General features: G+C 41.7%; 13 protein-coding genes and 2 non-coding genes across 15 annotated transcripts; 13 read left to right on the top strand and 2 right to left on the bottom strand.

Moving 5' to 3' along the window:
* Nucleotides 1–30: 30 nt before the first annotated feature.
* On the top strand, nt 31–273 carry TDEL0F03370 (uncharacterized protein; the record flags this gene model as incomplete). Its single annotated transcript, XM_003682311.1, has 1 exon — nt 31–273. The coding sequence occupies one exon, from the start codon at nt 31–33 to the stop codon at nt 271–273; it is 243 nt and encodes an 80-aa protein (XP_003682359.1).
* Nucleotides 274–313: 40 nt separating this feature from the next.
* Nucleotides 314–385, bottom strand: TDEL0Ftrna2C. Its single transcript has one exon. It is a non-coding gene; the product is annotated as a tRNA-Cys (tRNA).
* Nucleotides 386–549: 164 nt separating this feature from the next.
* Nucleotides 550–1,422, top strand: TDEL0F03380 (uncharacterized protein; the record flags this gene model as incomplete). Its single annotated transcript, XM_003682312.1, has 1 exon — nt 550–1,422. The coding sequence occupies one exon, from the start codon at nt 550–552 to the stop codon at nt 1,420–1,422; it is 873 nt and encodes a 290-aa protein (XP_003682360.1).
* Nucleotides 1,423–1,609: 187 nt separating this feature from the next.
* On the top strand, nt 1,610–2,884 carry CLD1 (carboxylic ester hydrolase; the record flags this gene model as incomplete). The annotated part of the gene is made up of 1 exon (XM_003682313.1): nt 1,610–2,884. One exon carries the CDS (start codon nt 1,610–1,612, stop codon nt 2,882–2,884), a length of 1,275 nt encoding a protein of 424 aa, XP_003682361.1.
* A 1,898-nt stretch (nt 2,885–4,782) lies between these two features.
* TDEL0Ftrna4Y lies at nt 4,783–4,867 on the top strand. The gene is given in 2 exon segments: nt 4,783–4,822; nt 4,831–4,867. It is a non-coding gene; the product is annotated as a tRNA-Tyr (tRNA).
* A 289-nt stretch (nt 4,868–5,156) lies between these two features.
* AXL1 (Axl1p) lies at nt 5,157–8,669 on the top strand (the record flags this gene model as incomplete). Its single annotated transcript, XM_003682314.1, has 1 exon — nt 5,157–8,669. One exon carries the CDS (start codon nt 5,157–5,159, stop codon nt 8,667–8,669), a length of 3,513 nt encoding a protein of 1,170 aa, XP_003682362.1.
* Nucleotides 8,670–8,875: 206 nt separating this feature from the next.
* On the top strand, nt 8,876–10,075 carry TDEL0F03410 (uncharacterized protein; the record flags this gene model as incomplete). The annotated part of the gene is made up of 1 exon (XM_003682315.1): nt 8,876–10,075. The coding sequence occupies one exon, from the start codon at nt 8,876–8,878 to the stop codon at nt 10,073–10,075; it is 1,200 nt and encodes a 399-aa protein (XP_003682363.1).
* A 189-nt stretch (nt 10,076–10,264) lies between these two features.
* On the top strand, nt 10,265–11,359 carry SHY1 (cytochrome oxidase assembly protein SHY1; the record flags this gene model as incomplete). The annotated part of the gene is made up of 1 exon (XM_003682316.1): nt 10,265–11,359. One exon carries the CDS (start codon nt 10,265–10,267, stop codon nt 11,357–11,359), a length of 1,095 nt encoding a protein of 364 aa, XP_003682364.1.
* A 187-nt stretch (nt 11,360–11,546) lies between these two features.
* DAM1 (Dam1p) lies at nt 11,547–12,506 on the top strand (the record flags this gene model as incomplete). Its single annotated transcript, XM_003682317.1, has 1 exon — nt 11,547–12,506. The coding sequence occupies one exon, from the start codon at nt 11,547–11,549 to the stop codon at nt 12,504–12,506; it is 960 nt and encodes a 319-aa protein (XP_003682365.1).
* A 234-nt stretch (nt 12,507–12,740) lies between these two features.
* Nucleotides 12,741–13,760, top strand: CTR1 (high-affinity Cu transporter CTR1; the record flags this gene model as incomplete). The annotated part of the gene is made up of 1 exon (XM_003682318.1): nt 12,741–13,760. One exon carries the CDS (start codon nt 12,741–12,743, stop codon nt 13,758–13,760), a length of 1,020 nt encoding a protein of 339 aa, XP_003682366.1.
* Nucleotides 13,761–13,982: 222 nt separating this feature from the next.
* On the top strand, nt 13,983–18,353 carry SPT6 (chromatin-remodeling histone chaperone SPT6; the record flags this gene model as incomplete). Its single annotated transcript, XM_003682319.1, has 1 exon — nt 13,983–18,353. One exon carries the CDS (start codon nt 13,983–13,985, stop codon nt 18,351–18,353), a length of 4,371 nt encoding a protein of 1,456 aa, XP_003682367.1.
* A 451-nt stretch (nt 18,354–18,804) lies between these two features.
* On the top strand, nt 18,805–20,085 carry YLH47 (Ylh47p; the record flags this gene model as incomplete). Its single annotated transcript, XM_003682320.1, has 1 exon — nt 18,805–20,085. The coding sequence occupies one exon, from the start codon at nt 18,805–18,807 to the stop codon at nt 20,083–20,085; it is 1,281 nt and encodes a 426-aa protein (XP_003682368.1).
* A 192-nt stretch (nt 20,086–20,277) lies between these two features.
* TDEL0F03470 (pyridoxine 4-dehydrogenase) lies at nt 20,278–21,327 on the top strand (the record flags this gene model as incomplete). Its single annotated transcript, XM_003682321.1, has 1 exon — nt 20,278–21,327. One exon carries the CDS (start codon nt 20,278–20,280, stop codon nt 21,325–21,327), a length of 1,050 nt encoding a protein of 349 aa, XP_003682369.1.
* Nucleotides 21,328–21,362: 35 nt separating this feature from the next.
* ANT1 (Ant1p) lies at nt 21,363–22,313 on the bottom strand (the record flags this gene model as incomplete). Its single annotated transcript, XM_003682322.1, has 1 exon — nt 21,363–22,313. The coding sequence occupies one exon, from the start codon at nt 22,311–22,313 to the stop codon at nt 21,363–21,365; it is 951 nt and encodes a 316-aa protein (XP_003682370.1).
* A 241-nt stretch (nt 22,314–22,554) lies between these two features.
* Nucleotides 22,555–23,499, top strand: SCD6 (Scd6p; the record flags this gene model as incomplete). Its single annotated transcript, XM_003682323.1, has 1 exon — nt 22,555–23,499. One exon carries the CDS (start codon nt 22,555–22,557, stop codon nt 23,497–23,499), a length of 945 nt encoding a protein of 314 aa, XP_003682371.1.
* Between the last annotated feature and the right edge of the window lie 23 nt (nt 23,500–23,522).

The following is a 23,522-nucleotide window of genomic DNA, read 5'->3' on the forward strand; positions in this document are numbered from 1 at the left end:
CCTCGAGGATTGAGTGAAAATCATTCTATAATGGGATTTTGGGAAACGTTTAAAGCCAAGTTTTTCAAGTGGAAACATGCTCAGGATGCTAATCCTGTCGAGGGCGAGACTTACAATGACCCACCAAAGGTCGCTGATTTGCCCAATATGCCCGATAGCGAGGGCAATTTGATCGCTGTTTCATCTGGGAAGAGAGAGATGTCCCCAGTCTTGAGTGCCAAGTTGGGCATTAATACTCCCCACCATGCGGAGATCGATGATCAAATTAAATAGAATTCTTTTGTAGTATTTTTTTAAACTTTTGAAAAAATAAAGCTCGCACTCAGGTTCGAACTAAGGACCAACAGATTTGCAATCTGCTGCGCTACCACTGCGCCATACGAGCTTGTGTTAATTGATGTTTGGGAATGGTGATACAAGCGTCCAGATTCTACATGTGTCAGCCCGTGATCGACCTCACAGAATGATGTTGATATGATTACAAAGTATTATCATAGTCGCCAATACAAGATCGCTAGCTGGCTATTCGTTAATGCTGAGGTCCAAGTCATGAAATTAATAAGTTTTGGCTACTTTTTACTATCATTAAATCTATGCACTAGTATTCTAGCAGTGACGGTCGATGGTAATTTATATTTTAATACACAAAAGCTACTGAAGCGACTAGAGACAGCCCAAGGAGATAATCAAAGTATTGCACTTATTGAAATATTGGCAAAAATTAGAGACGGAGAAAAGGTTGATTCGAAAGCTGTACCGGTGGTAGGCGTCATTGAATCCATCGAAGAAATCGTTGTACTCTCAACGCAACTCCATGACTCCGGCAATTTTCTTACTACAGTGAAAAACAGAACCAATGAATTGACAAAGTTGAACTTTTTGGTACAGTCCAAAATTGCTAGTTTGTCGAGAAAATCACAGTTTCTTTATGGTTCTTCATTATCCAAGATCACTTCTAGATACCTGACCCACGAAATGTACTCTATGCAAAGGCTCAAGCACAAGTTATACGCAGTCCCCCAAGAAACTGAAAATCTTCAGGGAGAAATTGACGAATGCTTAATTCGGTGTAATATTGCATTACAGGCGACTTTCAAATCTCTCGCCCTACTGCAATCCAGAGATATCGTCACTATAAACATGATAATACAAAAAGCATTCCATAACAGTCGCAAATCAGACCCGCAAGATCTTGGTGACAGTTTAGCGGTATCAATAGCCGCTCAACGCGATCCAGCTACCCTTGAGAGCGATATCAAGTATTTAAGAGAAAACCTCGCCGTGATCATTAAATCGGGCATGTTCATGTTCTTTTGCTTTGCATTTCAAATATACATCTGCTCGTTCACATTCGGTGTCTTACTCACCGTCAGTTCCCTCATCTGGATAGCTATCTTCTTACAATTGATCGACGTTCAATAGTGCCTTGAAAATGTGTCAAAGTTTCGAGCCGATAGGCCCTGATTCGCGCAGGGCAAAAATAAGAAAACGTGGAGACTTCTTACAAACTCTCGGTGAAACAAGACCAGGACTCATCGATCTTAGTCTGTCTGTTGTATGGTTTACCAGCTACTGCTAGGGACATTGGGTGTCTTTACTTGATAGCTAGATGAGTACGAGATTTGTGACACAGAGTTTGAAGGGTATCGTGGGCTCGCTCTTGAGAAACAGGGTCTCCTTGAAAGCCCAGAGTGTATCTCTCGATGTTCCAGCTGCTCCAACTGCTATTCCATTGAGAGAGATTATTGTCAAATTGCCAAGTTTGTTTCCCCGATCCTTTGGAGACTCTGTTAGAGATTACAGGGACCTTTGTCGTCATACGGATGAGAAGTTTCAGAGAGACTTGTTGGCAACTTTGCCTTTTTATGGCGAAGGAGATTTGCATAGGAGGTCAGAAGTTATTCGAACCAAGGTTGATGACGAGGGAAACTATATTAACGAATTCTACATAATGCCAAAGAATGCTTCAGTACCTCGGGATCGTCTGAAACATCTTGTCTTTATTCATGGGTATGGTGCAGGTCTGGGGTTTTTCCTAAAGAATTTTGAAAATATACCTTTACTCAATAACGAGTGGTGTATTCACGCTATAGACCTTCCTGGATATGGGTTCTCTTCCCGCTGTAAATTTCCATTCCAGTATCCAAAGGATACAGTTACTGATGTGCACGAATGGTTCCACAAACGGCTTAACCGGTGGTTTGCTGAGAGGAACCTGCTGCGGAATCCAGAAAATAATATCGTTATGGCACATTCTTTGGGTGCATACTTGATGGCTCTATATGCGTCAAAGAATTCATCGCATTTCAAGAAACTGGTGATGTGCTCGCCAGCGGGGATCTGTGAATCTACAACCACGAAAGCCATTGGTAATCGCAAGCCACCGTGGTGGTACTCGAAGCTTTGGGATCGGAACATATCCCCTTTCTCGCTCGTTAGAGTTTCTTCAAGGCTCGGTTCCAAATTGACCAGTGGTTGGTCATACAAGAGGTTTGGCAAGCTACTGAGGAGCAAAAGCAGAAAAAGCGAACAGCAGTTTGAAGCTCTACATAAGTACTGTTATTCGATCTTCAACAAACCTGGATGTGGAGAATACCTGTTGAGCTTTGCGCTGCGTTGTGGAGGTGACCCCAGGATTCCACTCGAAGACATGTTGTTCAAGACAAATGATAGCGGAATTATGAACGGAAACTTGGAATGGCTATGGCTTTATGGTGAGAGAGATTGGATGGATTTTAATGGTGGCAAGCGGGTCTCTGAGCATCTAAAGAAATCGGGCCAAAAAAGTGAAGTTTGCATTGTACCTAATGCTGGTCATCATTTGTATTTCGACAACTATGATTATTTTAACAGTCTAATAATTCGTGAGATGAAAAGTATGTAAGTCATTTTTTTGTTATTAATATTCTATATTCAAAATTTTCTTTTAAGGTTTAGTTGTCCTGCGAGGTCATTAGAGAAACATCGCCAAAAGATACAAATAAGATTAAACAAAAAGATTAAACGTTTCTCATCATGGTTAAAGAGAAATCGAATTGAACTTCTCTGCTTATTCATATCGATCTAAATCATATATAAATGTACCCTCACTTCAGACTATTATATATCTAGGCTCTTTCCTTAAAGAAATGCATCAAACACAATGACATCAGAAGCAGCGATTTTGAGAGCAGAGAATGGGCTACCATCTGAACACTGCTGGTTACTATATGAAAAATATGCGGATAAATTACCATTGCCAGACGATGAGAAGAGGAATAGCCCAGCACCACCCTATGAACCATACGAATATCCTCAGCAGATAACAATGATCGAACCTAAATATTTCAGTGAGGTTTTGCATAGTTTAAGTGGATCTTGTAAAAATTGTTATAAAGCCTCGATGATCCTTTCTCGGTCACAGCAAGCCCCAAGGTTTTTGGTCTACGTTTGCTTTTTATTATTCATGGGGTTCACCGTTTTATTTGTCCTATGGGTAGCAATGTATAAATAATATCATTATCTTGCTAATTTAATGACGATATGCTTTTATTACTAGAATAATTTCGCCCAGTAGTACACGCATTTCAGCTTCTAATGAAGACGAATGTTATAAAGTTCCGTATAAAACCATTCCTTCTTCTATCTCTGTTCTGATTCATAAGTGAGTTAAACGTCAAACGTTTAAATGGCCGTCTTAGTATCCGTTTTATTTCAAGATCAGTGTTCTTTCTAGGAAAAATCAACCTAAATTATTGGGTTCGATGATTCATATACCTTAATGATATGGATGGTAGCGCATCGATACGATCATTCCCCTCACCCACAGTCCTAGTTAAAGTGTGTGTTGGCCGCTTGCTTCCTTCCTTTCAGTACTGTTCAGTAGTAAGACGGTTGGTGGGTAAGCTAAAACAATTGCAGCCAATAGTGATATCACCTGTGTCACACTGCCTATGATAGCGATAACTAAAGATGCATGATCATAACCAGCCAGCTGTGTGTATATTACTGACTCTTCAATCATCGCTGTTAGAATTATTGGTGAGACTAGTAATGCCAACATTCTCATCCTGAATTCACTACCGTTAATTACGTGAACAATTATTATCCCTGCAGTAATACCTATAATGATGCACGTACCTCGTTAAAAGTTTCTCGACAAAGCATATGGAACGCGACTAGGCCTAATCCGTTGATTAAAAGAAAGATTAATGGAGGTTGGAGTTCAGGCATAATTTTGTATTTTTACTGAATTTTGTGAATTTCAATGGTTAAACTAATGTACTTTTGATCTCTGGGAATTTAGGGAGAACTCGCATTTGGGTGCTGGTTGGCCGTGTGTTGATGTTCGTAGTAGACGGTTCAGGGTCAGCATCGAGCGTTCGGATTGGCCATCGGTCTCAGGAAGATTAGTGAGGTGGCAGCACCGGTATCTAGTAGTGATCGTCTACGATTTCCATCGTGAGGAACGAAAATATTCTTTAAAATAACTACTATTGACACTATGTGGCACTATCAAGTGTAATAATACGGATGGGATTTATTACTTGATACTTAATCTGTATGAATTCACGTCTCTATGACTTGGTTAGACCAAATTCAATAGACCTTTCACATGCCTTTAAAAATGACCATAGTCTGAACTATGAGAGTCATTTAAAACTGCTAAGGTTGCTCTTGATAGTGCTTGATTTGTCAATTAATTAACTACATCATGACTAATTCGTATTTGATTTTAGCTTATTATTAGAGTTTATTCCTTCCTTGGTATGTCCTAACTGTCTCTTCACATTCTCAGAAATCCTCTCGGTGGCCAAGTTGGTTTAAGGCGCAAGACTGTAATTTTAAAGTAATCTTGATATCGGGCGTTCGAATCGCCCCCGGGAGATATTTTTACTAATTCAAACAATTCAGTACAATAGAGGCAGACATCATCTGTTCAATATAGAACTCAATGACTATGGTTGTGTCTTGATCACTTCTGAGATCATCGATGTTTGTTTCAAAACTATTTTTTGTTTGGTATTGCTTGATTGTAATGACCAGATGAGGTAGTCGAGTCAATAGAGCCTCACTGGGTCAGTCTATAAATTGACTGGGTTTAATGCATCGATATCTACGAATGAGAGATCTAGTCATCCAGCCAGTTCTGCCGCTACCTCATTCTCTGGGAGAAGATGTCGTGGTCCCAGGTTAAACATATCAATGTTCCGTTCTTCACTCCACTTTCCTATAGCAACAGAACCCATAAACTGTGTCAATTGCCCAATGGTATACTATTATTGCTTATATCTGACCCAACAGAAAGCGTTAGTGCCTGTTCACTGACTGTGGCAGCAGGGTCGTACAACGACTCCGATGATGTTCCTGGAGTAGCGCACCTATGCGAGCATATGCTTCTAGCTGGCGGTTCAAAGAAATACCCTAGTCCTGGCTGCTACCATGATATGATTACAAAAAATAATGGCTCTTATAATGCTTTCACTACTGGTGAACAGACAACATTTTACTTCGAACTGCCTGATTTCAACCAGGCTCCAGAGGCTGGCTTTGAGAAAGCTATCGATATTTTTGCATCCTTCTTCTCCGAGCCACTGTTCGACCATACGTTGATAAATAAGGAGATTTACGCCATACAGAATGAGCATGACAGTAATGTCTCCAATGTTACCAAAATACTGTACCATGCAACAAGATTACTGGGTGATAAAAGTCATCCATTCAGTCGGTTTGCAACAGGGAATATGTCCAGTTTGAAAAATACATTGCGTTTGAAAGGACCAACTTTGAGAAATCTGCTATCGAATCACTTTAGAGAAAATTATGCCCCCTCTAGGATGACTATATGCCTGCGAGGGCCTTCATCGGTGAATGGCCTAGCGAAATTAGCGATTAGCAAGTTCGGAGAGTTACGGCCACACAAGGCAAATGAAAAGGTACAGGCAGCTTTGACTCCAAACGACGGTTTTAATATTCTCCAAACTAGGTGGGGACATACGAAAGCGGCGAATAACTGCTTCCCCAGTTGTTTGGAGCGGAACACAATATGCGTAGATTCGGGAAAGCTTCCTATTATGAGGTTTCTGTTCCCAGTTTGGCAGAAATTTACAAGATTTACCAAGAAAGATTTCTTAATCTTTGAACGATTTTGGTTTGAGCTTTTTGGAGACGAATCTGCAGGATCATTCTGTCATTTCTTGGTGGAGAAAGGCTGGATAACAAATTGTTATGCTTACATCTCCAGATTCTCGACAGACAATACAGGACTAATTTTAGAGCTGTCATTGACAAATTCTGGATGGCATAATATAGAGCTGATTGCCCAGACACTAATATTCTATTTGGTCCCCAAATTTAGCCGAGAACATACGGTGCAGTTGGCTCGTTTCCTCAGCGAGCAGTTTAGTATTGACTTGATACGGTTCCTTTATTCAAACGCCGAGAACTCCCCAATGACTGAGTGTTCTAATTTGTGTGAAGTGCTGCAGGAGGACATCAATGGATTAGATAATTCCTGCATTTTTATGGGTTCACCTATGGTTTTGAATGAGCAATCCACTCAGGGCCTCTTTAGTGAAAATGAAGAAAGTCAAAAGTGGTGGATTGGTCAGGCAATTAAGTTCCAGAGCTTTCTCAAGGAATTCATGAATCATTCCAACATGCGGCTGATACTGCTTGGCTGTCTTGAGGATTGTTCTCTCTCAACTACCGCTACGCAGGGAAAGATAGCAGGGACAGACCCGTTTTATGACTTTGCATACTTCACTTGTAAGTTGAGCCTGAGAAAGCCTCACGCAAACATCTTAAATGACTACAAATTTTCAATTCCGCCTAAAAATGAGTTCAAACCAAGCTGGGCAGAGAATTTTCCTAGCCTGATGAGAAAACTGTATTATTCTTCGACCAAATCTCAGCAAGCCTCTCTTGGGTTTGCTATTAAAAGTGATGAAGGAACTAGGACACCGCAGCTCGTTAGCCAAAATGAAAATTACGATATGTGGGTTCTCTCCGACTGTCCAGCTTCGTCCCATCAGTCCAAAGCAATCGTATCCTTTGAAATCTCATGTTGGGAGATTCAACCAAGTCCTGAAAACACAATGAATCTGGAAATATTAGCACAAGTTATTAATTTAACACTTGCCTCCGATTTGTATCCATCTCTCAAACTAGGGTTTACCTTTGAGATATACCCATCGAGTCGAGGTGACGTACGTTTGGGGCTCGTCATTTCAGGGTACTCGAAGAGGCTTGGTAAAGTGATTGAGTCTCTCAGTAGCATTATCAGAAGACTCAAAAGTGAAAAATCATTCCCCTCCAGAGAACTGTTTAGAAAAGCTAGAATTTCGGTACGGAGTAACTATGATAAAGCTGAAGACAATAGTAGCATTAATGTTGCCAGTATTGGCCTATTGGTTGTCATGGAGAAGTATATGTGGAGTTTGCAAGACAGAATTGACGCTATCGAATGCATAGATCTACAGACTTTCAAAGCATTTGCTGCATCATTTGCAGATTATCGCAAATTTTTGAGACTATTCATTCAAGGCGATTTATCGCACGCAGACGATATTAATGCTTGCCTAGATCGAAATCTCACAAACCATCTCCATGGAACTCAAACTGATTTCCAACGAGAGCCTGAATATTGTTCAACCAAATTACTTGATCCCGCAACCAATTTTTACGTTGAGTATCCTGGTCGGAAGGACGATCCGACCAACAGTACCGTATATTATATCCAAACTGGACCCCGTGACGACTGCACGGCATATACTCTGACAGCTTTGAGCGCATACATGATGTCTTTCACACTTAAACCAGAGTTACGGAATAAAAGGCAGATTGGATATGTAGTCATGGGAGGACTTCGACTTTTGCGCAATGCTGTCGGACTCCATATCAGCATAATGTCAACCTTAGAGCCGCTAGCACTAGAAGAAAAAATCAATGAGTATTTGCTCTACCTAGAAAGAGAGGTTCTAACCCCAATGACCGAGGATACATTTCGAAACAAGTACCTGAAGGACTTTTTGAACTTACAGTCCAAAGGTAATTTGGACAAGCTGCGAAAAGATTCAGGCCCTGCCGATCTTATGGATCAAATAGTCGCTAATGTTCAGAGTGGTGACTCCGACATCCTAAACAGCTCCTTTATGAAGAAGCACAAGAGACTAAGAAATCAAATCGCAGATGGACGATATACTTTTGCTGACAGAGACAGTGCCATCAATACTACGCTTCTACAAGAACTGACAATTGACCACTATTTATGCTTTTTCCGCGAAAGAATATCAATACATTCCAAGACAAGAGCCAAGCTCTCAGTTATGGTCAAAAGTCCTATGACCGATGAAGAGATTGTCAATCGCCAAATTTATTCACAAGTGGATGCATTTCTCAAACTTCACGGTCTTACGATTGAAACCGCTAAACTTCGTGAGCTAGTACAGCGTTCTAAGGGAAAACCGATGTTGCTGGCCAAAGAACTCTATCAGTCTTTCCATTCGCGCCACGAAACCTGGAAATTGTGCACAGTGATGCTTCGAGAATTGCTCAAAATGTTGACCGTCAATCTGAAGTTTCGACATCAACGACAGACGAACATGGCAGCATCGGAATGGGGTTCGACTCCCGCAACTGGACTGACGCTTATCAAAGACATCAACATATATAGGAAAGAAGTTTTGTAAACTTTACTTATTACCCGAACACTCAGCCTCGCTATATCCGTTGGTTATCGTTTAATTCGCTAGCACTTGTAGTAAGTGGAAGTCCTTCAGTTTCTTGATTTTAACTTAAGTTTCCGCTGAGAAAACTTTGTGCAAGTATAAAAGTAGAGCTCAGTTATCAAGTTCAGAAATTATGGTAGCTTAATTGAGAAATCCAGAATTGGAGAATGACAGTTCCTGTGCCTGCAAATCTCAGCTTTGAAGAGAACACTGATCCCGAAGTAGTTCGCTATACGCATTTGGAGAATGGTAAAACCTGGAAAGGGCTGCAAACCTTGGAGGAATACAGCCAAAGGGAAAAACTATTGGGAGAGTCTTCCATAGCTACCAAGGGGCAATCTTCTGAGATGAAGGAGAAGTTTCCTGTGGGTCACGAACTCTTTGGTTTGAAATATTTTGTTCTTAAGGATAAGAACCTTGAAGAAAGTAGCAAGACTAGTCAAATAGTTTCTAGTTGTGAAGCGTTATGTCGGCTTGGCTATGCTATATATCCCGAATCAAATGGCAAGATAGTGCCTGTTTTAACGGTTTGCATTGGCGGAGTGTATACTCCCCACGATCATCGAGGCAAGGGCTATGCAAGAACTATGATTGGTGAACTCAATAAGCATTTTGATAAGCTAAGCAAAGCTCCCGATGCTCCAGAGTTTGTAAGATACACCGTGTTGACCCTTTACAGCGAAGTTGGAGAGTACTATTCCAAATCGGGGTATTACTCACTACATGTCCCTTTGCATATTGTCAAGGACTTAGATGAGTTCTTTGATCGCTTCTGGGGACAAGAAGTGTTGGAGGAAGGCAGATCTTTAGGATTTGATGATTACAAGGACCTAGTTGCTCTTCAACAGAAAAAGTTTGACTCTCAGCTAATGGCGCTGCATAAGCAATACCCTGAAAAATTTGTATTCACAGTAGCTTCTGATATTGACATCTATAAATGGTTTGAGATTCGTGATATATTCCTGATGGAAAAGACTAACAGACATCAGAATAATTTAAAATTTGGATTTGCCCTTAAGGACGACAACCACATCATATGGCATCACCACTGGAACGCCGATGCATTGGTCATTGTGAAAGTTTTCGTTAAGGAAGAGATGGATGGTCAACATTACTCATCGACTCTCAAAAAACTAATCGCCCAAGCTCTATCAGAAGCCAAAAAGTGTGGCCTTAAGAACCTAATCTTCTGGGATGAAGAAATTCCAATCAAGAAGTTGCCCGAGTTGTACTCAATTCTTACAAAGATGGAAGATGGATCTAAAGTGTTCGCTGAGAACGGTTCTTTGAGTGCTGTCAGACCTCCGAATGGCTTTAGTATGGAGGATACAATTTGGGACAACAATACAAAGTTCTGCTGGTTTTAAGTTATTGTATGAACATATATATGACCAAGTGGTGGGCGATATGCTTCGTCCTGACACTCTTTAAGTAGATATAGGAAACTTCACGTGATTTTTATGTTTATTATCTTTCAACTTGACTATATAAAGATAGTCATCATTGGAGAGGTTCTAAGGAGTAGATGACAATCTCTAGTGTTTAAGCCATTCAATATGACTCTAATACGTGGAGGAGCATTCAAGAGAGTGGCTGATCAGAGCTGGGGACTTCCGAGAGTTCGTTTCATTCCAAGGAGAACCGTCAAGACATCGACAGTCGATTGGAAGCCTATAAGATCCAGTAGGACGCCAGATGAGGAAGAGGCAAGAGGTAAAGGATACAGCCGTAAAATTGTGCTGGGGCTTATGTTTGCGATGCCAGCTATTTCGTTTTATTTAGGTACCTGGCAGGTTCGTAGACTGGAATGGAAGACTAAACTGATAGCAAGTTGCGAGAGTAGGTTAGCCTATAAACCCGTTCCGTTGCCAAAGAGCTTTACTCCTGAGATGTGCGAAAACTGGGAATATCGTAGAGTTACTTTGAAAGGTCGTTTCCTACATGACGAAGAGATGTTTGTAGGTCCTCGAGTAAGGAACGGCCAGAAGGGCTACATGTTATTCACACCTTTTGTCAGAAAGGATACTGGGCAGAAATTGTTGATTGAGAGGGGTTGGGTCAGTGAAGAGAAAGTAGCACCTGATTCGAGGACACTAAGGCATCTCTCCTTGCCCCAGGGCGATAATGTTGAAATAGTGTGCCTTGTCAGAGTTCCAAGAGAGCGTGGGTCGTTTCAATGGGAAAAGAAGGACAAGTCCTCCAGACTATGGCAAGTTCCAGACCTTGTTGAGATGACTGCTATCTCGGGTTGTCCTCTCATCCATTTGCAAGCACTTTACGACCTCAAGGATCATCGTTGGGATCAGGACAGCAGCACGATCGCACAGCAGAATAACTCCAAACCATCTAAATGGAAATTCTGGTCCAAGGGAGAGGCGAACGAGACTTCTCCAGATACTCAGCAACTGCCGTCTACTGCCCAAGTGGAATTAGGTGAATGGCAACTGGCCAAGGCAGGTGTACCAATCGGTAAGAAACCCAAGATTGACCTAAAGAACAACCATTTGCAATACTTGATTACCTGGTACGGTTTATCGTTTTTAAGTTCCATCTTCTTACTGATCGCTCTAAGGAAGTTCAGACGTGGTGGCGCCATCTCTCAGGCTCAATTGAAGAAAGAGAAATTGAAGCATGCCCAAAAGTTCATGTGAACAAGAGACTTTACGGCTCTGATGACTTGTAAATACTTAATTCATAATTCTTACTAACTACGGTCATAGAAAACGATATGTTATCGCTAAGCGTTCTTATGGGGAATGAACAACTACTAGGTAGATAAAAGGTAAACAAACGATTTTACACGCCCAAGATACCTTATTCGATTCTTTAAACACGCAAATGAGCCAAGAGAAGCCCAAGACGGCTGCAAAGAGATCTGCTACAGAATATAGACTCTCAATTACCAGCAATCCCGGATCGCGAAGATCATCGCTCAGTGGGATCAATGAGAGTGCAACCTTAGGAGGTACCAACAGGACGGGAACCAATACTGGTGTTAAAGAAGAAGAGGAGAATTTGGTTAGAGAGTATATCTTGCCCCAGATACGAGAACTTAGTGATTCGATCATTACACTTGACGCGAACTTTACGCAGTTGAACTTCATTCATGAGAGTTTGGTTGATTTCAATGAGTCCCTGGGAGCTTTGCTTTATGGACTCATGTGTAACTCGTGGTGCGTGGACTTTCCCTCAGTATCTCACGATATAGCCGGTGAGTTGGCGGTTGCGAGCCGATTGGAGTCATTAGCGGCTGAGAAACAACAGCTTATTGAGCAATTAAACGAAATCAAGAATCAAGGTGAGGAAACTCCCAGGAATTCGAACTTTGTACAACCCGTATTTCCTGCAAATCAAGTCAAGAGGTTCAACCCAAGGAGGCAAACCGCTGTACCGCGTCAGGACACTGAGGAAGAATTTGACGAAGATGGAGCCAACAGCGAAGCCTCATTCATCTCGAATCCCTCAATCGACGTTTTTAGACCAACCCAGGGCAACGTGAATAAGCTGAGAACCAAGAATCACGATAAATTACGACGCAAATCCATACTGCACACCATAAGAAACAGTATAGCATCCACGACAGACTTCCAACCAACGGACATTGCAATGCAGAGAAGACACAGGATGTCCCTAGGAGGTGGAGCGACTCGTGTCGTAGCTACTTCTCCTCCACCAACTAAGATGAAGACTAATGCCAGCCGTGTCCCCCCGCTCGCGAGAGACTCAGCTGCCAGGGACAGACCCCATGCTACCGATCAGAGACGAACTACCTTGGCGAGCAGACCACCCTTCAGATGAGCATTCCATAGTGCTCAATTACTGATTGAAGCTCTCATCTCATCTCGTGACCACCAAGCGTTACGGGCCACAATCTCGTAAGGCTCGAGAATTTTGAGCAAATAGAGAAATATCAAATCTGGGTGGATCGATTCAGCGAGCAATTGACTTATAAATGAGTGATGTATTTATTAGCAGTGGAGATTAAGTTTGAGATCGCTGAAAGGAATTGAAAGTTTCCTAGCAGGGATCACGATGGATATGAGTTCTATGGATATGTCAAGTATGACTATGTCGTCGAGCTCGATGTCGGGTTCGATGTCGATGTCGATGTCGATGACCATGTCGATGCCCACCGCGACAGCTAGTAGTTCTGGTGGAATGTCGGGTATGTCTGGGATGGATACAGGCAATAGCTCTGATAGTTCGATGGACATGGGAATGAATTATTATCTGACACCAACTTACAAACACTATCCTGTGCTGTTCCAACATTTAGTAGCTGATTCTGAGGGAAAAGCTTTCGGTATATTTTTATTGATTGTGGTTGCAGCTTTTGCGTACAAATTTTTATTGTTCGTTAGTTGGTGCTTGGAAGTGCACTGGTTTAAGAGGTGGAATAAGACTAACAAGTACAGTACTTTGCAAGTTGAGAGAAACACCAATAATGGAAAGAGTTCCGATGGTAAGGATTACTATGGTGATGAGATTCTTGAGATGTCCACTTTGCCCAAAATACCAAATTTCATGTTTGATGTTTTCAGTCCCTCACTAATCGATTTGTTCCACGATTTCATCAGAGCTTTGCTAACATTTACCTCTACTATGATCATTTACATGTTGATGCTTGCAGCAATGTCATTTGTTCTAACCTATGTCTTTGCCGTCATTACAGGTCTGGCGCTCGCAGAAGTCTTCTTCAATAGATGCAAAATTTGCATGCTGAAGAGATGGGATATTCAGAGAGAAATTAAAAAGACCACAACGTGCCCGGGGGCAGGTGCCTGTCAGTGCGGCAGACACGAATGGTCCGCCAATGATGAAGATGCGACCGCGAGTCTAAACGATCAAAGCACTCAGATTCAGGACAAGACGGGAGGAGGCACAGGGTGCTGCTCCAAGGTTGAGCAACCCGTCGAACCATCGTGTTGTTGTACAGAGCAGGCCAAAGAGGATGAAAGAAAAATTGAAAAAAACATCCTTGAGAGTTCAAAATTGCAGGAACAAGCAGGCAACATGGACTCCAATTTAATGCCTGCCGAGAAGTTCCAATAATCGGTTCTACCATGTAATATTACGATAAATAAATATAGTAAAAGGCCAGACTAAACCGTCTCCTTCAACTATCAGAGCTTATGCGTATCGCCCTCGACGGGGTTCTCTGAAAAAAAGTCGTCAAACACCTAAAAGATCAACACTCACCAGTGTTAGTATAACCAATAAAATAGTCCATTCTGCTTATAATTGGCCTCTAGAAGACCATTTTAGCACTTTAAAATGTCCAACCCTGAAGATGGAGTCAGGGAGGAGATTGTTAGGAAGGAAGAGGATCCTATAGCTAATGGAGATATGGATGATAAAGGGCCCAGTGATGAGGAAGAAGGAGAGGACGTTTTTGACTCTTCAGATGATGATGAGGACTTGGAGGATGACGAGGAAGAAGCCAAGAAGATTAAGGAAGGGTTCATTGTTGATGATGAAGAAGAGAATGCCATTGAAGGGACTGCTTCGAAGAAGAGAAGAAAGCATAAGAGAAGAGCTAGAGAAGAGGAGGAAGATGACAGGCTTTCTGAGGATGACTTGGATCTGCTAATGGAAAATGCGGGTGTCAAACGTACTACTTCCTCGGCTCCCTCGGGAGGTAAGCTAAAAAGGTTAAAGAGGGCAGGTGGTGAGGAAGAGCTACAGGATGAGGAATCCAGGAAGGGAACCCCAGCTGGCGCAGACTCCGGTTCGAAACTAGAAGATTTCTTTTCTGATGAGGAAGAAGATGAAGACGAAGCTACAAGTCGTGATAGAGGTTCTCGCGATCACCACCATGAGAATGAAGTGCCAGATGACGAAGAAAACCGTAGAGGTAGTAAAGGTGCTGTGATGGATGAACTTGATGATTTCATCGAGGATGACGAATTTTCAGATGAGGATGAAGAGACGAGACAACAGAGAATCAAAGAGAGAAAGGCCCTACGAGATCATAGGATGAAACAACCAGTGCATATTACAGGTCTTTCTTCGGATAAGATTGATGAAATGTATGATATTTTCGGTGATGCACATGATTACGACTGGGCTTTGGAGATTGAGAACGAAGAGCTTGAACAAGGGTTTACGGAAGAAGCTGCCGCTAATGAGGAAGGTGAGGATGCAGACGATCTTGAACTTGGTGCATCAAAGGCTACCAAAAAGAAAATTACTCTGCAAGATATTTACGATTTGCAAGATTTGAAGAGAAATTTGATGACCGACGAGGATATGGTTATTAGGAGAGCTGATATACCGGAAAGATACCAAGAACTTAGAGCAGGGCTGACTAATTACAATTCACTCACTTCAGAAGACCAAGAATTGGAAAAGAATTGGATTACTGACAAGATTTCTGTTGACAAAAACTTTGATCCAGCTTATGACCTCACAGAATTTAAAGAATGCATCGGTAACGCAATCAAATTCATCTCGCAGGAAAACTTGGAGGTACCTTTCATTTATGCATATCGTCGTAACTACATTTCTTCAAGGGAGAAAGATGGCTTCGTCTTGACTGAAGACGATTTGTGGGAAATTGTGAGCTTGGACATTGAATTTCACAGTATTATTTACAAGAGAGATTACGTGAAGAAATTTTATCAGGAATTAAATGTCACTGACCCTATCGTGGACGAATATTTCAAAAATCAGAGCACTGGTTCCACTGCAGAATTGAATTCTTTACAGGACGTTTACAGCTATTTGGAGTTCACATACGCCCAAGAGATAAACGACCTTCTGTCTAGAAACTCGGGGAAGAAACATTTGAAAAATTCCAGTTACGAAAAGTTCAAATCGAGCGCCCTGTACCAAGCGGTTGGTGATATAGGTATTACGGCGCAGCATGTCGGTGAGAATATTAACTCACAACACCAAATTAATGTCCCAGTGGACCACCCAACTTTGAGACCTCAAGAGGTAATTGAATCGATTTTAAGCGCAAACAGTGCGGATCTTCAAGTGTTTACCTCGAACACTAAATTGGCTCTCGACACTGTCAAGAAGTACTACGCGCTCGAAATTTCCAAGAACACGAAGGTCAGAGAAAAAGTAAGATCTGACTTCTACAAGTACTACTTGGCAGATGTGATATTGACCTCCAAAGGTAAAAGAGAGATCCAAAGAGGTTCGATTTATGAAGACATCAAGTATGCTATCAAGAGAACGCCTCAACACTTCAGAAGGGATCCAGATGTCTTTCTGCGTATGTTGGAGGCTGAATCGCTGAATCTCATGACCGTTAGAATTCACATGTCTTCTCAGGCTCAGTACATTGACCACATGTTCCAAATAGCTTTGGAGACAACGAATACATCTCAGCTGGCAACAGAATGGAACAACTTCCGTAAGGCTGCCTTTGACCAGGCCATGGAAAAGATCTTTTCCGATATCTCCCGTGAAATCAAGGACGACTTATCCAAAACTTGTGAAAAGTTGGTTGCTAAGACAATTCGTCATAAGTTTATGACTAAACTAGATCAAGCTCCTTACGTTCCTAATCCAAAGGATCCAAAGATCCCAAAGGTCTTGACTTTAACCTGTGGTCAGGGTAGATTCGGAGCAGACGCTATTATTGCTGTCTTCTTGAACCGTAAGGGAGAGTACGTCAGGGACTACAAAATTGTTGACAATCCGTTCGACAGATCGAACCCAGAAAAGTTTGAAGAAACCTTAGATGATATCATTCAGAACTGTCAACCTAACGCCATTGGTATCAACGGTCCAAATCCAAAATCTCAAAAGTTCTATAAGAGACTTCAGGAAGTCATTCACAAGAAGCAAGTAGTCGATAGCAGAGGCCATACGATTCCAATTCTCTATATTGAGGATGAAGTAGCCGTTCGTTACCAGAATTCTGAACGTGCCGCCCAAGAATTTCCTAACAAGCCACCACTTGTGAAATACTGTATTGCACTTGGCCGTTACATGCATTCTCCACTAAACGAGTATGGTAATCTATCAACTGAAGAGCTGGGATCCTTGGCAATTCACCCTCATCAATCGCTACTCCCTCGTGAAAAGCTTCTCAAAGCGCTAGAAACCGCTTTCGTTGATATTGTCAATTTAGTCGGTGTCGAGGTTAACAAGGCTACGGATAGTTCCTACTATGCAAGCGTCTTGAAGTACATCTCAGGATTTGGTAAGCGTAAAGCAATTGATTTCCTAGAATCCTTACAGAGACTGAACGAACCATTATTAGCACGTCAGCAACTCATTACTCACAATATTCTGCACAAGACAATTTTCATGAACTCAGCTGGTTTTCTGTACATTTCTTGGAACGAGAAGAGACAGAAATACGAGGACCTTGAGCACGATCAGCTTGATAGTACAAGAATCCACCCAGAGGACTATCATCTGGCTACTAAGGTTGCTGCAGATGCTCTTGAGTACGACCCTGATGCGATCGCTGAAAAGGAAGAGCAAGGTACGATGAGTGAGTTTATTGAGATATTACGTGAAGATCCTGAGCGTAGATCGAAATTGGAATCGCTGAACCTAGAGTCCTATGCTGAAGAGCTGGAGAAAAACACGGGACAGAGAAAGCTGAATAATCTAAACACCATCGTTTTAGAACTACTAGATGGATTTGAAGAGTTAAGAAACGATTTCCATCCTCTACATGGTGAAGAGATTTTCCAAAGTTTAACAGGTGAGAACGAAAAGACTTTCTTCAAGGGTGCTATTGTTCCGGTGAGAGTCGAGAGATTTAGGCATAACGACATAATGTGTGTCACGAACTCATTAGTGGAATGTATCGTTAACGCGCAACGTCACGCAGGAGCCCAATACAAGAGACCTCCTGGTGACATTTATGAGATAGGCAAGACTTACCCTTCTAAAGTGGTCTTCATTGACTACGAGAATATCACTGCGGAAGTATCTTTACTGGAACAGGACGTCAAACATCAATATGTTCCAGTTAATTACAGCAAAGACCCTTCGATCTGGGATTTGAAGCAAGAGCTAGAAGACTCCGAAGAAGAGAAGAAAATTACCATGGCAGAGGCCCGTGCAAAGAGAACTCATCGTGTCATTAATCATCCTTACTACGTTCCATTCAATGGTAAACAGGCAGAAGACTATCTAAGAAGTAAAGAACGTGGTGACTTCGTGATAAGACAGTCTAGTCGCGGTGATGACCACCTAGTCATCACATGGAAGCTTGACAAAGATTTATTTCAGCACATTGATATACAAGAACTCGACAAGGAAAACCCGCTAGCTTTAGGTAGAGTATTGGTCGTTGAAAATCAAAGGTATCACGATTTGGATCAAATTATCGTCGAATATCTACAAAACAAAGTGAGACTCTTGAATGAAATCACGTCAAATGAAAAGTTCAAACGTGGTAACAAAAAGGAGGTGATTAAATTCATTGAGGATTATTCAAAAGTCAATCCAAACAGATCTGTCTATTATTTCTGCTTCAACTACAGTAACCCTGGTTGGTTCTATTTGATGTTCAAACTTAATGCACAAAGCAAACTTTACACTTGGAATGTTAAACTGACGCATACAGGCTTTTTCCTCGTCAATTATAACTACCCAACTGTGATCCAATTGTGCAATGGTTTCAAGACGCTGCTAAAATCCAGCGGTAGGAACAGGAGCACTTACTGAAAACTATGCCCCGAGTACTCATAACGTGTAAATGTGTAAATGTATAATTATTTTGTTTCTAAGTTGCATTCAAGGCAAATATCATCGACTTTTTTTTAAAGTGCTAACACATAAACTTCAAACTCAAATTTACCATTGTTTTGTAAATTTACGATTCTATTTGAAAAAGCCTCGAAGAAACATTTAATTAAAATTCTTGACACATAAGCCATGACTATGGGACTCAATGGAGGCATTTGCGAGAGATTTTATCGTGGTTTGTAATTGGAAGTGCTTACCCCCATCGGCTTCGGCACTCGTGGATGCGAAACCTAACGAATAACTCATCCGAAAAGAGAACCGACCGTTCTGGCCAGTAAGCGCTGTGATCTATAGTTGAATTCAGTTATAAATTCTTTCTACTTAGTAACTACTACCATAAGGCCTTTCCAGGTGATAAAGAGGCTTTACTATGAAATTGGCCTCAAGTACTTTGATCAACTGTCGACTGTCGGTGGCTAATGCCCATAAATATGTTGGATTATTACAATGGAATGCTCGAAGATTGAATACCAGCTCTTCGAAACCGGTCTCTAAACCTTCTTCTACAGAAGTGAGCAAATCTCCGATAACTGCGAAACCAGTTGACAAACCTTCATTATGGTCTAGAATCAAGCATGAAGCCAAGCACTATCGTGATGGTACCAAATTGCTCGGTTTTGAGATAAAGATCTCTTCGAGACTGCTGTTGAAGTCTTCTGCCGGCTATGAGCTGTCAAGAAGAGAGCTATTACAGCTGAAAAGAACTACTTCAGATATTGTGAGATTAGTACCGTTTGCAGCATTCGTTTTAGTGCCATTTGCAGAGTTACTTTTACCCATTGCGCTGAAATTGTTCCCAAATCTGTTGCCTTCAACTTATGAATCGGTTAAGGACAAGCAATCGAAGTTGGAAAGTCTAAGAAAGACCAGAAAGTTGGTTTCTGGAATTATAAAGGGAAATATCTCTCATTTCAAGCCAACAGACATATCTGAAGAGCATAAGAAAGTATTCAATGAGTTTTACCAACACGTTCGTCAGACAGGCGAACCTGAGTCACGTCAACAGCTAATCCAAGTCGCAAGACTGTTTAAAGATGACACTGTGCTAGATAACGTAACCAGATCCTACCTGGTTGCTTTGGCCAAGTACATCAACTTACGCCCATTCGGAACAGATGTCATGTTGCGTTATAGAATCAGATATAAGATGCTTGAGTTGAAAAAAGATGATCTATCAATCTACTATGAAGGCGTCGAGCAATTGAGTCCTACAGAACTGTTCAATGCATGTGCTTCAAGAGGTATCAAATGCAACAACGTCGAGGACTCTGTGCTGAGAGATAACTTGAAGATCTGGCTCAACATGAGACTGAAGGACAAAATCCCATCCACCCTTCTTATCATGGCGACAGCCTACAATTACGGTGAGATCACATCCAAGAAATCTCTATATGATGCATTGTGCGATGTTCTAAGTGGTATTCCTGATGAACTTTACCATGAAGTTAAGGTCAACGTTGTGCAAGAGGACAGCATTTCACCAAAGCAGAAACTCTTGCAATTGAAGGAACAAGAAGAAATCATGAAGGAGGAAGAACAACAGGAGAAGAATGCAATTGTTAGAGTTAGAGACCAACTAAGCCTCGATGACCTAGATCATCAGGACCAACAAGGTAAAGAATCTTCCAAGAAACGCCAAGAAAAGCATTGAGCCTTATCAATTATGTGGAGCTGGGTTACTATTGTGAACAGATGCTCGACCATGCGCAATCTAGAATCTTTTGTATATAATTCGATTAGTAATACAAGTAATTCCCGCTTCCCCGACAATTGACATAAAAGGGGATATGTCCAGCATAGTTCCTTGACCTACCAGACCTTTCAATATCGTCAATTGAGCAAAATGGTCGAACAATCTGCAATCAACAAGCTAAAGCAAGATCTCTCTGCGATTGACACCGGATATGGGCTGATGTCGCTTACGTGGAGGGCTGAGCCCATTCCAGAGACCCAGGCTCACGAAACTATGAAAAGAGTCGTTGAATTGGCTCAATCTAAAGGCCATAAGGCATTTTTCAACTGTGGTGAGTTTTATGGACCCAATCGGATCAATCTGACCTACATCAGGGATTTTTTTGTCAAGAATCCAGAATTGAGGAAGTATGTGATCATCAGTTGTAAGGGTGGTTGCGACTGTGAAACCCTTACTCCCAAGGGAAAACATGACGATGTTATCAAAAGTGTGGAGGCATCAGTTGCAGCCATTGGTGGTTTTATTGACATCTTTGAAGTCGCTAGATTGGATTTGAGTCTATGCACTAATGGCGAAACATACCCTTATGAGTCCTTTGAAGCATTGGCCGAGATGGTTGACAATGGTGCCATCGGTGCCATTAGTTTGAGTGAGGTCACTGCTGAGCAGATCCGTGGAATTTCCAAGGACTGGCACAAGTATTTGGTCAGTGTGGAGGTTGAACTATCGATGTTCACCAAAGCGATTTTGACCAATGGTGTCGTTAAAGCAAATAATGACCTAAACTTGGTCACTATTTTGTACTCTCCATTGGGTAGAGGATTGCTGACTGGTGCAGTTACTAGTAGTAAAGATATACCAGCTGGTGATTTCAGAAACCTACTGAAGAGATTTGATGATGAAAGTTTGAGACAAAACCTGACATTACTTGACTTCTTAAGGGACGAAATCATCGCTAAGAGACCTGCAAATAACGAGATTACACTACCACAAGTAGCCCTTGGTTGGGACAAGTATTGGAACAAGACAGGCGAGTACCCCAACACTCACTTTTTACCAATCCCAAGTGGTTCCAGTGTAAAAAAACTCGAGGAGAACTTTGATGAAGCCAAGACTCAAATCACCGCTGAGGAGTTTAGAAAAATCAATGATTTCTTGAAGAACTTCAAGACTGTAGGTGACGCTTACGAGATGAGATGAGTTAGCAATATGTATAAATATGAGGACTCTTATAGTTAATGTCTTTTGATAAGGAAATTCGAATACAAAAAGATCACCTTACGCAAAATTTTTGTGAGTTCTCCCTTGAACATGAAGAGTAATCCTTGCACTAGAACTCCCTTGGCTAACTGTGGCCTTAGCCCTTTCCAAAGCGATAATAGTCCCTCATTCTTGTAGAGGTAAAACATAACCTGTTGAAAGTTTGTAAAATGAGAACCTGCTCTTTGTAACGAAACTTTCGAAATAATCAAAGGTTGAGTGATAACAGTTGAGATCATCTTGGATAAAACACCTAGGGAGAAATTTTGTCGAGCTGACAATTCTTGACCAGTCACAGAAAAGTCATCGACTGAGAACATGAGTCTCTTTAACTCCTGATAGGATGCATATGTGATCGAAGGGTTGATTGTCAGAACAAGAGATACTTTCAAACCCCTCCAGAGCCCTCTTATATCGCCATTGTTTTCTTTCAAGATTTGTTTGACTATTGCAGACGTATTGGCACCCTCACCATTTGAATCTATAGTCTGTTGCCTCGTAGAAATCACTGATATAGGATTAGTGAAGAGTTGTGAAGTTGCTGCTGCAACCATTCCCAACAACAACTCCTCGATAGTCGAGAATCTGACATTTCCTTTAAATTTTGCCCTGGTGAATTTGAATCTAAAATAGTACTTCCTTACCAGGGTATACCAGAAGAAATAGCAGAAACTCTGAATGAAGTTGGCCAGAACGGACGTTGACATTCCCTGGTACATACCTGATAGACCTCTTTTTCTGTATACTTTTAAGATACAGTCCAACGTATTATCATACGTTTCATTCTCTTCAATAGGCTCGACTTTCTCAGCAGACTGTTTCAATTGAGTCTGCAACAACGTCTTTGCTAAATCCAAAGGGTAAACGGCCACATTAGCCACTGATGAAGCAACCGCACCAGTGAACGCTGCTTCTAGACTTGCCATTTCAAGAAATCACCTTCGATCGAACTCTTAAAACAAGTCAATTGATGCTAAAGATCATATATCTTGACAGGTGTTGGCGATCTCGGAGCCCTCCTTTTATATTGATTTTAGTAGATTTTAGTCATTCTCGAGGTCTCCACTAATAGCTCGGGCTTAGGGCCATGAAACTTTTCAACAAGTAAATACCAACAACAAGCTCATATAAAAGACCGAAAGGATAACTCAGAGCTTCAAACTCCATATGTCACAATATATTGGTAAGACGATCTCTTTGATCTCTGTAACTGACAATCGGTACGTCGGTCTTCTTGAGGGTATCGATTCCGACAAAGGTACAGTTACTTTGCAAAATGTTCGTTGTTTTGGTACTGAAGGACGTAAGAATTGGGGACCCGATGAGATATATCCTAATCCAACTGTTTACAAGATTGTGAAGTTCAATGGTAATGAAGTTAAGGATTTGGGTATTCTAGACGTGAAATTGGAAGAAGTACAACCGGTTTTGCCTCCACAGCATGTGCTACAACCACCAACTTCAGCTGGCCAACAGCCTGCTCAGCCCCAGCAGCAAGCTCAACCTCAGGTTCCAGCTGCTGTGGCAGGCTATGGTGTATATGCACCAGAGCCATCCGCAGTCCGACCTACATCTACCACCACCACTACTACTACTGAAGTCTCATCTGCACCACAGCGTACTGCCGCAACACATCGTGAAGAGCATCAGACCAAAAGTCGTAACGATGACCAAAGGCGCCAGCCTTCGCATAACAGGAAAGTCGAGATCCCAAAGGAGGACTTTGATTTCCAGGGCAGTAACGCAAAGTTCACCAAAGACGAGGTACATACTGAGGAGGCTGAGCCAGACAAACCAGAACCAAACGAAGAGTCTCATCCCGATCAGTTTTACAACAAGAAATCTTCTTTCTTCGACAGCATCTCGACCTCTACAGAGACAAACACAAATTTAAGATGGCAAGAAGAGAAAGCCATGAACTTGGATACCTTTGGGCAGGCTTCTGCTAGACCAAGATTCGGTCGTGGCGGTCAAAGAGGTGGAAGAGGTGGAAGAGGTAGAGGTAGAGGTAGAGGTAGAGGTGGAAGAGGAGGTTACCAAAATAGAAACAACTTCAACCAAAATGACAACCAAAGAGGTCAGCAACCTCACTCACAACAAATTGAGTTTTAAAATGCTTGAATTTATCCTTTTGA

The sequence above is a fragment of the Torulaspora delbrueckii genome, chromosome 6 (genome assembly GCF_000243375.1).
Source record: "Torulaspora delbrueckii CBS 1146 chromosome 6, complete genome".
Classification (NCBI taxonomy): domain Eukaryota; kingdom Fungi; phylum Ascomycota; class Saccharomycetes; order Saccharomycetales; family Saccharomycetaceae; genus Torulaspora; species Torulaspora delbrueckii.